The sequence below is a fragment of the Doryrhamphus excisus genome, linkage group LG5, assembly GCF_037039965.1.
Source record: "Doryrhamphus excisus strain RoL-2023G ecotype Guam linkage group LG5, RoL_Dexc_Guam_v1.1, whole genome shotgun sequence".
Taxonomy (NCBI): Eukaryota; Metazoa; Chordata; class Actinopteri; order Syngnathiformes; family Syngnathidae; genus Doryrhamphus; species Doryrhamphus excisus.
The window spans coordinates 2,968,363-2,983,551 of NC_136361.1; the positions used below are offsets into that span (position 1 = coordinate 2,968,363).

A 15,189-nucleotide genomic window follows, 5' to 3' on the forward strand; every position below is an offset into this window, starting at 1 on the left:
TTATTTTAAGTGCGGTTTCAAATTTCTTAAATTAAATATTCATATTCAGATATTTTAATAAAATATTTATTTTTTTATTTTATTTTTTAAGTATATTTGTGTGTATATATACCCAAAAAAAGGGTACAGATGTTTTTCTAACTAGAAAATCCCAAACATCATTCATTTGTATTTATATTAATTGATTCATGATATGTATGTATTACATGTTTATTCTTATGGTATATTAATTATTTAATTTATTTAAATAATTTATTTTAAGATTTAAATTTTTTTATTAAAGATATATTTTCAGATATTTTAATAATTTTTTTATTTATTTATTTGTAAGTGTATTTGTGTGTATACATCCCCCCCAAAAAAAGGTTACAGATGTTTTTCTAACTAAAAAATCCCAAACATTGGAACTTAACATTAATACAGCAACAGCCATTGCTGGTTGCTGTCTAATTCCAGCATGCATATTGGAGCTGCATATTATTTTGTATTCATTTTTCACACACTTAAGCTAAAAACTTATTTATGTCCAATGGCTCCCCGGTGCTGAAAACGGCCTTTTTCCAAGGAAACATTAGAAACATTCCCCCCTCCGGCGGGCACCGACTTTAATGAACGGGCGCGTCGTCGCATTATAACTCAGGTGGAGAATAAACGCTCTCCTGGACAGGACTTGGACATCTTGGACAGTTTAAAGTGACATCTTGAAAAGCCAAAGCTGTATTTCAGTACGGATGTCTGCAGTTCATCAGACTAGCCAAACAGCTTCATCGTGTCCTGATGTTGGATTTATGAGGCCATAATGGCCTTCATTTACAACAGGGTCCGGTCTTATCTCCTGAGTGTCTTTTAATGCGTGTTGCCGGCTCACAGCGACGCTAAATACAGACGCAATAAGAGTAATAACCTTTGTAGCCGTGGTGATCCTCACCGGGGTTTAATACCTGGATTTGTTTATCTCTCATCCGTCATGGTCTGTCCTGTCTTTGTTTTTTTTTTCTTTTTTTCCAACTTTTAGAAACAGCATCGCTGCCTCTGCCGTGTGTGCCTTCAATCTCAGTGCCATATCCCAGGTCTTCAACGGACCCTTCAAATACCAGGAGAACTCTCGCTCAGCCTGGCTGCCCTACCCCAACCCCAACCCGGACTTTCAGGTAAAGACATTTTTCAACGTTACGGATTTCAAAGTGAATATTAGTCTGTAAATGTGACTATGGGGATGCTATTTCGTGTCTAGAGGGCTCTAATGTTAAAAAGTGTATTCAAAAGTGTATTCATTCCTCACGAGGGTCGCGGGGGTATGCTGGACCCTATCCCAGCTGTCTTTGGGCGAGAGGCGGTGTACACCCTGGACTGGTGGCCAGCCAATCACAGGGCACATATAGACAAACAACCATTCACACTCACATTCATACCTTTGGACAATTTGGAGTCGCTAATTAACCTAGCATGTTTTTGGAATGTGGGAGGAAACCGGAGTCTCCCCGGTCTCCTAGCTGTGCGGTCTGCACGATAACCACCTGAGCACCGTGCAGCCCACTAAATTCATCACACAGCAAATTAACACTCAAATATAAATATACAAACATGTACCAATGCAAGTTTAAAATGAAAGGGAGGAAACCGGTGTATCCGGAGAAAACCCACGCATGCATGGCGAGAACATGCAAACTCCACACAGAGATGGCCGAGGGTGGAATTGAACCCCTGGTCTCCTAGCTGTGAGGTCTGCGCGCTAACCACCCGAGCACCGTGCAGCCCACTAAATTCATCACACAGCAAATTAATACTCAAATATAAATATACAAACATGTACCAATACAAGTTTAAAATGAAAGGGAGGAAACCGGTGTATCCGGAGAAAACCCACGCATGCACGGCGAGAACATGCAAACTCCACACAGAGATGGCCAAGGGTGGAACTGAACCCCTGGTCTCCTAGCTGTGAGGTCTGCGCGCTAACCACCCGAGCACCGTGCAGCCCACTAAATTCATCACACAGCAAATTAATACTCAAATATAAATATACAAACATGTACCAATACAAGTTTAAAATGAAACCGGAGTATCCGGAGAAAACCCACTCGACCACCGTGCCGCCCACACAAAGAATTACTAAAGTAAATTCACTGATCACGTTCGAGTCCAAGTAACCACGATAAACGAGGGATTTCTGGTGCACACATTTGTCATGTTGAGCCAGAGCAAACTTATTTTTGACATGACATTTAATTTAACTTCCTGCTCCTGTTTCTAAAGTTTCTCCACATCGAACCTGCGCGGTGTTCTTTACATTCCGCACCATCTGTCACAGAAATTGTCGTCTGGACTCGTTATTAAACCGTCCGTGGTCTACACAAGGCCGTTTATCCTCGGGTCCTGACGACGCAGGAGAGAGCAGGGTGTGTTTTATTAGCAAAAGTTCCTCTTACGGCCGGAGTGTAGCAGATAGCATCAGAGCTAATTCTCACCGCCTGACTGACCCCACGGGTTACACGCGTGTGCTGCAAACATGTCAAACTCACTCAGGAACATGAAAAGTCACTCAGCGCTATCCTATTTCCACGTCATATAAATGCATTTCCTCCTTACGGGAACCCAATTTTCTCTCTCAACACATATTGCCGCACTGGCGCACCCTAGAGAGGCGCGTTTAAAAGTTTTTCCATCCGCATTTCCTCTTCCCATTTCCCACAATGGCCCCTCCTAACACACACTTTATCTCCGTTTCAGTGACATCTTCATCAAACGTGTCGCAAAATTGGATTAGTTTCTCTATCCCGTCGAATTCCTGAGTATTCCGTACATCCAGGAGACGTGCGTGTTTAAAGCGGTAAAACAGACACTTTACATACAAACGGCAGGTTGTAGACGGCTGTCAAAGATAATGAAGTCAGTTAGCGCACAAACAGATAGCCGGTCTGTTTACAAAGGAAATCCCTTCCCGTGTGTTTAAAGTACGCACATTGATCCCTGTGGCTGGGAGTGCTGATTCCGGAATTGTGCTGGGATCAGCTGTCTGGCACATTTTTGTCTTATTATCTAAACAAACGTAGAAATTTTCATGCAAAACGTGGTTCAACGTCATTCTACTTGAACCAGAAAGTGCCTTGCTGACATACGGAGACCGGAATGTTTCATGGCGGGGCATCACTCTAACCATCATTCCTATTAGGACAGGAACGCTCAACCCTCTCCTTCCAAAAAAAGTCAAGCCCTTATGGACTGAGCTACTGCCGCCCCATTTTCCAAAACACATTTTTACTGTGCTATTACTCTATAAGCGGCTGTCATCCTGGCAGTGTCGAGAAGGTGAGATGGTTCCACACTCAAATGATGGTCCTGTCCCTCACCCTAAACTGGGAAAACCACACATCCATTTCTGTGTCCGCTGAGATGATGTCACATACGCATCTTCCCTGGATGGCAGATATATAATCATACAAAGCGTGTGTGTACAAGGCCAATGTCACCCAGGGCTAATCATGCTATCATATGATATATGCTCCCAACACGGGGTGCGCCACTTTTGCAGGGAGCAACACAACACCAACGCATAAAGTCTTGCATTCCGTCGGCCTTCACGACTCTCATTTCCTGACTGCTGAAGTGAGATCGACGATCCGTTTCCCATCCGTGCAAAAGCCTCCATGACTCTGAGCTGTCAGCTAAGAGAAGGCATGGGAATCGATCCGTAGGATGTGACCGTACGGTGGTGACTGGTCCAGGCCCAGTTAACTATAACCAGTCCAAGTACGCCAATGTTTATTTTAAATATGTCAAATTTCTAATTTGTCTTGGCAGTGCGGCACCATCGACTCGGGCTCCTACGTCAACCTGACTGAGAGAAACCTGCAGGACGCTCAGAAGTTCTTACTGATGCACGAGGTGGTCCAGCCCGTGGCTCCTGTGCCCTACTTCATGGAGGACAGCGTCCGTTTCAGCCACGTCGCCGTGGATGTGGTGCAGGGCAAAGACATGCTCTTCCACATCATCTATTTAGCTACTGGTAAGCGCACCATCCGGCGAAGAGATTGGGTAGAACCTGTAGTCTATTTATCTGGACAAACCACCGTATCAGTTGCTGGCGTGACTGGAGACGCTAACAGACCTGGCAACCTTGAGGAAATGTAAGTGAAGTATATTGGCTTTTTGGGTGGCGCCCCGCCTGGCCATTTGTGAGTATTTTGTTATTTTGGGATGTGTAGCGCACCATTGAGGCGCACCCTTGAGGTGCACCATTGAGGTGCACCATTGAGGTGCACCATCGAGGCGCACCATCAAGGCGCACCGTCGTGGCACACCGTCGAGGCGCACCATCAAGGCGCACAGTCGAGGCGCACCGTCGAGGCGCACCGTCGAGGCGCACCGTCGAGGCGCACCGTCGAGGCGCACCATCGAGGCGCACCATCGAGGCGCACCATCGAGGCGCACCATTGAGGCGCACCGTCAAGGCGCACCGTCAAAGCGCACCGTCGAGGCACAACTGTCTCCAGATCTGCCGGCAAGAAATATCACTTAGTTCACCCCAACTCTCTGCCCTCTTCCCCCGACACTTCACCCTCCATGACCCCCACCCCTGGGGGGTCCTGTCCCACTTTTTGAGCTGGCACTGCAGTACAATCACATTTTTGTCGCCGACTATCACACTGGGTTATACAATGTGTTGAAGAAAAACCAAATAATCAAACTGTAAGCTTCCACAACTGACTATTTTAGGATGTGTAGCGAAGCCTGACTTTTTTTGTTGTTGTTTTTAGTGGTAAGTAAACTATTGAGTTATAAATCTCCATATCTCGGGAGAAGAAATATTGCATATTCGCATTCACCGCACACCCCAAGAGGGATGACTGACTAATGGTTATTTTAGGACGTGTAGCAAAGCCTCATCTAGTTAGCATTTAGCTCCAGGGACAAGACATACAGTATATTTCATCATCATGTCGAAGTTAGCGGCAGTGGAGTCTTCCATACTGTTAAGCCTGCTTCCAACCACCCCACCCCCACATGTGGTTTTTGTTCAAACAGCCAAGCCATTGTCTCCTAAAATAAAAAAGAGGAGTGGAAAAGGAAAATACTCCGGAGTCAGAAGTAATTACGAAGACGTCTTGCACATATTCACGAGCTCATTGTGCGTTGTCGCCGACGATCAGCACACTGTTTGATCCCCACCCAGTGTGACAATCTGCCATGACAGCCTGCAGAAAGTGGTATCAGTGGGACACTCAGCAGGCGTTTGCTGTCGTGTAATATTTCACTTGACTAAAGCAGGGGAGAAAGTAAACTGCGTTTTAACGCACGGAGACGCGTCCGCGTTGTTTTGGTTTTTATTCTATTACGAAAACACGTGCACGTTGTGTTCATTTGGCAAATGAACACATTAGAAACCTTGCCAAGCAACCCCGAGCCTGTGCTCCCTCGTTCCTAATCACATACTATTATTAATGCTTAAACTCACTCTGATTTGCTATGGACGGCCCGCTCGTTCCAATTAGGGTTCAAACATTTTAAATATGGGCTTCTTCTTTTCATATGTTAAAAAAAAAAACTTGCATCCAATTACCAGCAACCTTTCTATTCCCCACCTTGCGTGAAGCTATTAGCAATTCACTCACTCCGCACCTAATTACTTTTTGCCTCAGCCAAGGGACTTCATGTGTAATAGATGATGTTGGTTTTAGCCCTCCCCAAGGAAAACCGCCCCTAATTTCATCTCTGGGGGGGGGCGGTTCACCAAAATGAAAAAGTTCAGGGTGTATTCATTTGTTTCTACCGCATGCCGTCTCCTCCCTAAAGAAAATGTTGTTCTTTGGTAGTTTCAGGGTTCTTGTTTCAGGGGGTTTTGGTCTGCAGTCTTTGCACAACCAGGATGTATTTTTACCTCCAGCCAATTGGATGCTTTGGGTTGGAACTTGCAGCCATTTTGTTTCATTTATTGTCTGTATTTTGGATGCAATGCATTGTTTACACTGGTCTGTTAAGTGTCAACTGGTCATTCAGCGCAGCTCTTAAGGTGTCAGGGATGTCACACATCCACGCTAGTTTGTGGAACTCAGCTGGTCTAGCCAGCCCGTTTCCTGCCTAACATGTACTTAGAATGAGAGTCGAGTACTTGCCATTAGGCTCAAACCCGGAACTCTCAACTCGCCATCCAGTGTGGCTCTTAAGGTGTCAGGGACTGATGTTTACCACATCCACACTAGTTTGTGTAACTCACATGGTCTAGCCAGCCCGCTTCCTGCCCTATACTTAGAATGAGAGTCGAGTTCTTGCCATTAGGCTCAAACCCGGAACTCTCCACTCACTATCCAGTGTGGCCCTTAAGGTGTCAGGGACTGAGGTTTACCAACGTACAGTCACACTTCCACACTAGTTTTTGTAACTCACCTGGTCCAGCCTGCCCTGTGCTGGAACCAAGATCTGTAGAATGAGAGTCGAGTACTTGCCATCAAGTTCAACCCGGAACTCTCAACTCGCCATCCAGTGTGGCTCTTAAGGTGTCAGGGACTGAAGTTTACCAAAGTACTGTCACACATCCACACTAGTTTGTGGCAGTCACTTGGTCCAGCCTGCCCTGTACTTAAACCAAGATCCATAGAATATGAGTCGAGTACTTGCCATTAGGTTAAAAAACGGAACCAGTGTGGCTCTTAAGGTGTCAGGGACTTAGGTTTACCAACGTACAGTCACACTTCCACACTAGTTTTTGTAACTCACCTGGTCCAGCCTGCCCTGTGCTTGAACCAAGATCTGTAGAATGAGAGTCGAGTACTTGCCATTAGGTTAAAAACCGGAACTCTCAACTCGCCATCCAGTGTGGCTCTTAAGGTGTCAGGGACTGACGTTTACCAACGTACTGTCACATATCCACACTAGTTTGTGTCAGTCACTTGGTCCAGCCAGTTCGATATTTTAAGGTGTCAGGGACTGAGGTTAACCAAAGTGCTCATGCATGGAAACACCAGCCGGCATGCATTGTTAAAGTGAGTTAAAGTGCTGACATGACATGGGGGACATGATGGATGTGATGCTCATAAAGGGGCTCATGGGACACATATTACTGTTAGAACATCAGCAAGAAGTTCATGTTGCATCATCGGGGACCTGTACGTGAACATAACGTGTCGACGGTTTGAACCCCCCATTGCACTTGTAGCGTCTTTTCTTCTTCTATGTTGTGAAATCTGACTTCCTTCCTCTCCCTTTAGATTACGGCACCATCCGAAAAGTCCTCTCCCCCCTCAATCAGTCCACCGGGAGCTGCCTTTTGGAAGAGATCGAATTGTTCCCACCCAGGAAAAGGCAGCCCATCCGGAGCCTGCTGATCCTGCACAGCCGGAGCGAGCTGTACGTGGGAGTACGAGACCAGGTCATCAAGATCCCCCTGAAGAGGTGCAGCTACCACAAGGGCAGAGAGTGAGTCCGGGCGCAAGCAAACACCATTCATCTCCAAGCTAATTTAAAGCTTCCTCTTCCGTAAGATGCTTTTTATCCGAGAGGGCAAGTCAGGGGCTTGAGAAAAGTTTCAGTCGGGTCTTATTCGGAGGCGCCGACAGCCGCTTCGCCGTCTCCTTTTCATTGTCACGCTGGAGCTGTGTGAGGTTGTCGGCCGTATCGAGTGTCCCCACTTTGAGCTGGCGGTCCTTCAAGTGTAAAACCTGAGACAGAGGCCCGGGTGTTAGGACTCAACACGAGGGTGGGATCCCATCCATCATCGCACACGGGAAGAATCACAACAGCGTTCCTTGTCACGCTCTCCAAACCTTGTTTTTATGGGAATAAACTGCCGGCTCATATCTTAGCTGTGGTTTTGCGATATCGGGACGGTGCTTTGTCACCGACTTTATGTGCTTGTCGTATTTCTCGCTGCTGGCGGACCTTTCTCGTATTATCCTAAACCAGGGCTCTCAAACCCACTGGAGATCGGGTCTGGGTGAGACTGGGCCGCATCAGGTTTTCCAAAAAAAAAACGCATTTATTAAAAACAAATTTTTTTTTTTAAACTTTGGTTCCAATTTTCTAGAAGAAAAGCTCTGATAAAACATTCTACTGTTCTCAAATATCTTTTTATTTTTCTTCACAAAATAAGATGAAAAATAAATAATCAATCAGTAATAAATAAATAATAATAATAATAAAAATAAAACAACAAATAATAAAAACTTAAGAAACCACATATAGTTGGTGGGTAGACAAATGATTTTTTTCCGATTAAAATGAACAAAGCATTATTAGAGCCCTGTAGACATGACAAAACACGACTATAGTCACATTTATACTCTTTTTATTTACAACATATTGCGCAACTGCGGGGTCTTGAGACACATGCTAACTCGCAAACTAGACCGCTAGAGACCTAAACGGGTAGCCTCCAAGTTATTTCCTTTAAACTTAAATAGCCAAAAACTTACCACTTCCACACGGATAGGGAGGATAACTATTAACAGTTATTTAACCTTTAACATGAAGATTAATCAAACGTAATAATTTTTTCTGGGTACATGATACCATACAGCATCCATATTAAACTTTCATATCAAGGCGGGGGCCTCAAACTAGTGACCTGCGAGCCACATTTGGGCCATGGGCCGTGTTTTTGAGACCCCATGTTGAATTTTTAATGCCACATTGTTATAGAAGAACTCGGGCTGTATTTCAACTTGATGCCCGTGATTCATTCATGTCGCCATGTGACTAATATCCGTATTAAAAGAGCCATCAGACTTTTCACTGCTTCCAGTAAAAAGCAGGTTAGGGCGAAGACGCACCAAGCTTGGCAGAAGCTACGGCGGATTTATCGGAGATATGCTAATCAGACAAAAGTATTAAGAAGCAGATCCTTGTCAGCGTTTCAGGGGATGGTTCCTGTCTCTTCCACCCTGATTGAACGCTAAAAACTGAAGTCCATAAAGCAGGGGTGTCCGAAGCTGTTCCGCCGAGGGCCACGTAGTGAAAAATGAAAGGATGCGAGGACCACTTGGGTATTATGGAAAGCAACACGTGTAGTCAATAAAAATACATTTTTGTGGGATCAAACCTTTGGGAGGCAATAGAAACCTCGCTAATTTCTTTCGGATGAAAAGTACACACATTGAAATATTTTATAATCCTTTATAATTCTTTATTACTCCTTTTTTACCCCAGATGGACAGAATGACCATCTGTCTAAAGTATGGCCTTTTGTTTTTTTTTTTAATTAAAATTATTATTTTAAATTTTCTAAAATGTTTTTTAATTAGAAAAAATTAAAATAAAAAATAGAATGTGTATATAATATATATAATTATATATAAATTATATCTTTATGAATTTTATGTATATATATATATATATATATATATATATATATATATATATATATATATATATATATATATATATATAAATGATAATGTAATCTAAATTCTCAAATTTTCAAAAAAAATCATAAATTAAAAAATAAAAATAATGCAAATATTTAGAATATATTTTTCATATATTTAGAAATTTTGAATGTTTTTTTTATTTTATTCTTTTATAAAATAAAAAAATATGCTATGTTAGCCCAGTCAACAGCAAACAATAAATATAACTATATAATACATATAATTATATAAAAATTATATCTTTATGAATTTTATGTATATATATATATATTATATATTATATATAAATGATAATGTAATCTAAATTCTCAAATTTTCAAAAAAATCATAAATTTAAAAATAAAAATAATGCAAATATTTAGAATATATTTTTCCTATATTTAGAAATTTGTAATGTTTTTTTTATTTTATTCTTTTATAAAATAAAAAAAATATATGCTATGTTAGCCCAGTCAACAGCAAACAATAAAACCTCACTCACATCTTTCGCTGACTTGACGGCGAGTTGGCAGGCTTTAATTGAAGATGTGTAGTGAAGCCTGTTTTTTTTTTTACTTTCCAAAACATCTTCATGAATCGCTAAAAAGCCAATTAATTACGACAATTTCATCGATGTCTTTATACATGTAGGAGATGAATGAAAAATTGCCATTTCCATGTTTTTCCCAATTTCCAGAGCATGCGTCGGGGCTCGAGATCCTTACTGTGGTTGGGACCTGCTCCTGAAGAAGTGCACCACCTTAGAGGAGAGCGCCCGAATGAGCCAATGGGAGCAGAGCATTACAAAGTGCCCTGTGAGTACGCCATTCTTCGCTACTACTTTGGCATGATAGCAAAAAGTCATGAAATGCAACGCATGGATATGAGCCCCGTTTCTTCAAACGCGTCATTTCTGGGACCAGAGGCTCTGCGCTGCATCCCGTGCTCAAAGGCAGGCCTGTCACTCTTCGGCAATGACGCAAAACATGGCTTAAGGCGAGAGAATACATGGAGCGTGCACACGCCGTGACACGGTTGTCATAGCAGAGAGCCTTCTTTGTAATCAACAGGCGCCGACTTTTACAACAACTCCTTGCTACATTTGGCCGTCACGCATACAGAATGAGCGCACTTTGCATAAACCCGAGGCATTCGGAAAAAAAAAAAAATCCTTAACATTAAGAGAGTGTATTCATGTGCATGTTATAAATGATCAGTATGCATGCACGGATGCCGGTAATAATAAAAATGACTTAACAGACAGCTGTATGCATGCATAAACATGCATCTGCATAAAGCCTACCGGGAATAACATGGAGTCGCACACTTTATTTTGACGTAACACTGCAGGAAAAATCATCGTTTTGCTTATTAAAAAAAAAAACGTGTATTGCATTGCGATGGAATAATTGCTGCCTTTTAACAAACCCGAGCTGTTGCCGTCGTATTACACTGACGTGAAAATGTGCCACATTTTGTTTTGTTTGTTTTTTTAATTCTTTTTCTTCCTCGCCACACACAAATAGTCTTTTTTGTCATCAATCACAGGAAAAGTGAGAGAGAAGGCTTCAGAAATGGATGCAGATGTATAATTTAATATTTTTAATACATTATTGATTGGATACACAACTTAAGATGTGACTATAGGGGTGTTATTTCATGTCTAGAGGACTCTTAATTGTGCTCAATGTATTCTTTAGATTTAATTTTTTTTTACAATAACTACAACGATATTCTATTTTTCATTCATTCATTCATTTTCTACCGCTTTTTCCTCACGAGGGTCGCGGGGGGTGCTGGAGCCTATCCCAGCTGTCTTTGGAGTCGCCAATTAACCTAGCATGTTTTAAATATGGAATTCTACTTGGTAGTAATTTTTTTTGTAGATTGCAATTACTAATTAGTCGTCCCTTGCTATATCACGGGGTTTAAAAAAGTAATTAGTAAAGGACTGTTGTCTATTATTGATCAAAACATTAAAATACAGGTGATATGTAGTATTAAAATATTACCTTACAACTTTACCTTACATTATATTACCTTAACACTGCATAAAGTCAGGTTCTCCTCCCAATTTGGTGTGGAAGTGGTAGACTTGTCTATTATTGATCAAAACATTAAAATACAGGTGATATGTAGTATTAAAATATTACCTTACAACTTTACCTTACATTATATTACCTTAACACTGCACAAAGTCAGGTTCTCCTCCCAATTTGGTGTGGAAGTGGTAGACTTGTCTATTATTGATCAAAACATTAAAATGCAGGTGATATGTAGTATTAAAATATTACCTTACAACTTTACCTTACATTATATTACCTTAACACTGCATAAAGTCAGGTTCTCCTCCCAATTTGGTGTGGAAGTGGTAGACTTGTCTATTATTGATCAAAACATTAAAATACAGGTGATATGTAGTATTAAAATATTACCTTACAACGTTACCTTACATTATATTACCTTAACACTGCATAAAGTCAGGTTCTCCTCCCAATTTGTTGTGGAAGTGGTAGACTTGTCTATTATTGATCAAAACATTAAAATACAGGTGATATGTAGTATTAAAATATTACCTTACAACGTTACCTTACATTATATTACCTTAACACTGCATAAAGTCAGGTTCTCCCAATTTGGTGTGGAAGTGGTAGACTTGTCTATTATTGATCAAAACATTAAAATACAGGTGATATGTAGTATTAAAATATTACCTTACAACGTTACCTTACATTATATTACCTTAACACTGCATAAAGTCAGGTTCTCCCAATTTGGTGTGGAAGTGGTAGACTTGTCTATTATTGATCAAAACATTAAAATACAGGTGATATGTAGTATTAAAATATTACCTTAAAATGTTACCTTACATTATATTACCTTAACACGGCATAAAGTCAGGTTCTCCTCCCAATTTGGTGTGGAAGTGGTAGACTTGTCTATTATTGATCAAAACATTAAAATACAGGTGATATGTAGTATTAAAATATTACCTTACAACTTTACCTTACATTATATTACCTTAACACGGCATAAAGTCAGGTTCTCCTCCCAATTTGGTGTGGAAGTGGTAGACTTGTCTATTATTGATCAAAACATTAAAATACAGGTGATATGTAGCATTAAAATATTACTTTGCAACGTTACCTTACATTATATTACCTTAACACTGCATAAAGTCAGGTTCTCCCAATTTGGTGTGGAAGTGGTAGACTTGTCTATTATTGATCAAAACATTAAAATACAGGTGATATGTAGTATTAAAATATTACCTTACAACTTTACCTTACATTATATTACCTTAACACGGCATAAAGCCAAGTTCTCCTCCCAATTTGGTGTGGAAGTGGTAGACTTGTCTATTGTTGATCCAAACATTAAAATACAGGTGATATGTAGTATTAAAATATTACCTTACAACTTTACCTTACATTATATTACCTTAACACGGCATAAAGTCAGGTTCTCCTCCCAATTTGGTGTGGAAGTGGTAGACTTGTCTATTATTGATCAAAACATTAAAATACAGGTGATATGTAGTATTAAAATATTACCTTACAACTTTACCTTACATTATATTACCTTAACACGGCATAAAGCCAAGTTCTCCTCCCAATTTGGTGTGGAAGTGGTAGACTTGTCTATTATTGATCAAAACATTAAAATACAGGTGATATGTAGCATTAAAATATTAGCTTACAACTTTACCTTACATTATATTACCTTAACACGGCATAAAGTCAGGTTCTCCTCCCAATTTGGTGTGGAAGTGGTAGACTTGTCTATTATTGATCAAAACATTAAAATACAGGTGATATGTAGTATTAAAATATTACCTTACAACTTTACCTTACATTATATTACCTTAACACGGCATAAAGCCAAGTTCTCCTCCCAATTTGGTGTGGAAGTGGTAGACTTGTCTATTATTGATCAAAACATTAAAATACAGGTGATATGTAGCATTAAAATATTAGCTTACAACTTTACCTTACATTATATTACCTTAACACGGCATAAAGCCAAGTTCTGCTCCCAATTTGGTGTGGAAGTGGTAGGTTTTTGGCTTCTTAAGTTTAGAAAAAAATCATTTAGAGGCTAACTGGTTAGCTTGTTAGCTAACAAAGGGCTAAGGGTGCAAACAGTGAATAATAGGTGTGTAAAAGTGCTTGTTTTTCAGGGACAGTTTCCTGGTTTTCATGTTGTTTTCACCTCTAAATGCATTCAGTTTGCAATCTACAGCAGAAATAAAGGCATAAACCTCACTGTACCAATACTTTTGGAGGATACCGTATGTGAATTAGTGATAGAATAATTCATATCCATAAGAATTAGCCTCAAATATAGCGGCAGAACAAAATATGAGAACCTTCCACTTCCATTTAGGTTTTCCGGTATTATGGTGGACACTTCAATTTTCTTCCATTTCGGCTTCCTGGCGTGTCTATTCCCTGCAACATTTTAATACCCAGACAACATTTTCCTATTCCGCACACTTCCCGTTGGGTTGCGGCTTTTTTTTTCCTGCCAACACCTGAGCAATTCCGCATGTGTCATAGTTGATTTGTACTTATTTTTGGCGTCTATTTGAGGGAAAACAGATTTCAACTTGCAGCCTCACTTCCCACATTCCCAAGGCTGACTTCTCCCACGTTTTATTTCCTCGTTTGTCATGGCTTAACAGGTCCGTAATGTGACAGTGGATGGAGGTTTCGGGGCCTGGTCCGGGTGGTCCGCTTGTAGCCATAACGACGGCGGGTCCTGTTTGTGTCGGACGCGGGCCTGCGACAGCCCCGCCCCGCAGTGTGGCGGCCAGAAGTGTCACGGGATCAGCGTTGAGGTGGCCAACTGTTCCAGGTGGGTTCTGTTTTGATGGGAATGTCGCTAATTTGGTGTTTGGTGTATTTTTTTTTTAAGCTCTCTAATTACTTGGGGTTTCTTTGACAGCTGTCAATCAGTTTGAGGTCTGATCTCAGCATGCGAGGAAACAAAAGCAGCCTGTGTGGGTGTTTGATAAATGCATTTCTATCATAAATCATTCCAATAAAAACAAACATGAGAACATGGACATTGCAGCCATTAAATATGAAATTGCCAATTATCTTCCTGTAAAATATGTATTTTCTGTTTGTTATGAATACTCTTTGATTGACATGTCCCAAAACAACCCAGACAAAGAGTATCTGTCGATGTCAATTGGTTTTATCCTTATGACCGGAATATCTGCTCCGGGTGATAACAGCCTTCCGTGTGCATCTCCATAGAAACGGAGCATGGACTCCCTGGACTTCCTGGTCCCCATGCAGCACCAGTTGTGGTATCGGCTTCCAGGTCCGACAGCGCTCCTGCAGCAACCCGACGCCTCGCCACGGCGGACGAGTGTGTGTGGGGCAGAACCGCGAGGAGAGGTACGTTCATTCTGGCCGGAAAACGCTGTAAAACGCTGTAAAACGCTGTAAAACGCTGTAAAACCCTGCAAAACGGCGCCCCTTGTGTTCCGGTAGAGAATTGCACATCACGTTCAATCCCAGTCAAGAGCTACAAAAACAATCAAGGAACATAATGGTGTTTCAACAAGGTCGCTGCTTTATGTGTGTGTGTGAGTGACAGGAAGAAAAGCTCTGACTCACTCGGGAAGAAGTCAATCAACACCACTTGTTTTCGGATTAAAGTGCAATTCCAACTTCAAATCCGCTTATTGATGTGAAAAGTGGTGTCGGGTTGGGGTGGGGGGGACGGGGGACGGGGGGGGGGGGGGGGCATCAACGCATGTTTGTGTGTGCTTCTAATCTCCTAAAGCGCACCAGATTGTAATCCACTCACTCTCTTCCACACTTCTGTCGCCCCT

At 41.4% G+C, this 15,189-nt stretch overlaps 1 protein-coding gene across 3 annotated transcripts in view; it reads left to right on the forward strand.

Annotated features, from left to right (window-relative positions):
- Positions 1-15,189, forward strand: part of sema5a (sema domain, seven thrombospondin repeats (type 1 and type 1-like), transmembrane domain (TM) and short cytoplasmic domain, (semaphorin) 5A) — a 158,531-nt gene that overhangs the window by 107,668 nt on the left and 35,674 nt on the right. For all 3 annotated transcript variants that reach the window (XR_013627373.1, XM_078790583.1, XM_078790584.1), the window contains 6 exons: positions 1,016-1,151; positions 3,802-4,006; positions 7,206-7,413; positions 10,039-10,156; positions 14,026-14,198; positions 14,606-14,749. Coding sequence is in view for 2 of the 3 variants with exons in the window: in XM_078790583.1 (XP_078646709.1) it covers positions 1,016-1,151; positions 3,802-4,006; positions 7,206-7,413; positions 10,039-10,156; positions 14,026-14,198; positions 14,606-14,749 (984 nt within the window). In the remaining variant the exon portion in view is untranslated. The remainder of the gene's footprint in view (positions 1-1,015; positions 1,152-3,801; positions 4,007-7,205; positions 7,414-10,038; positions 10,157-14,025; positions 14,199-14,605; positions 14,750-15,189) is intronic.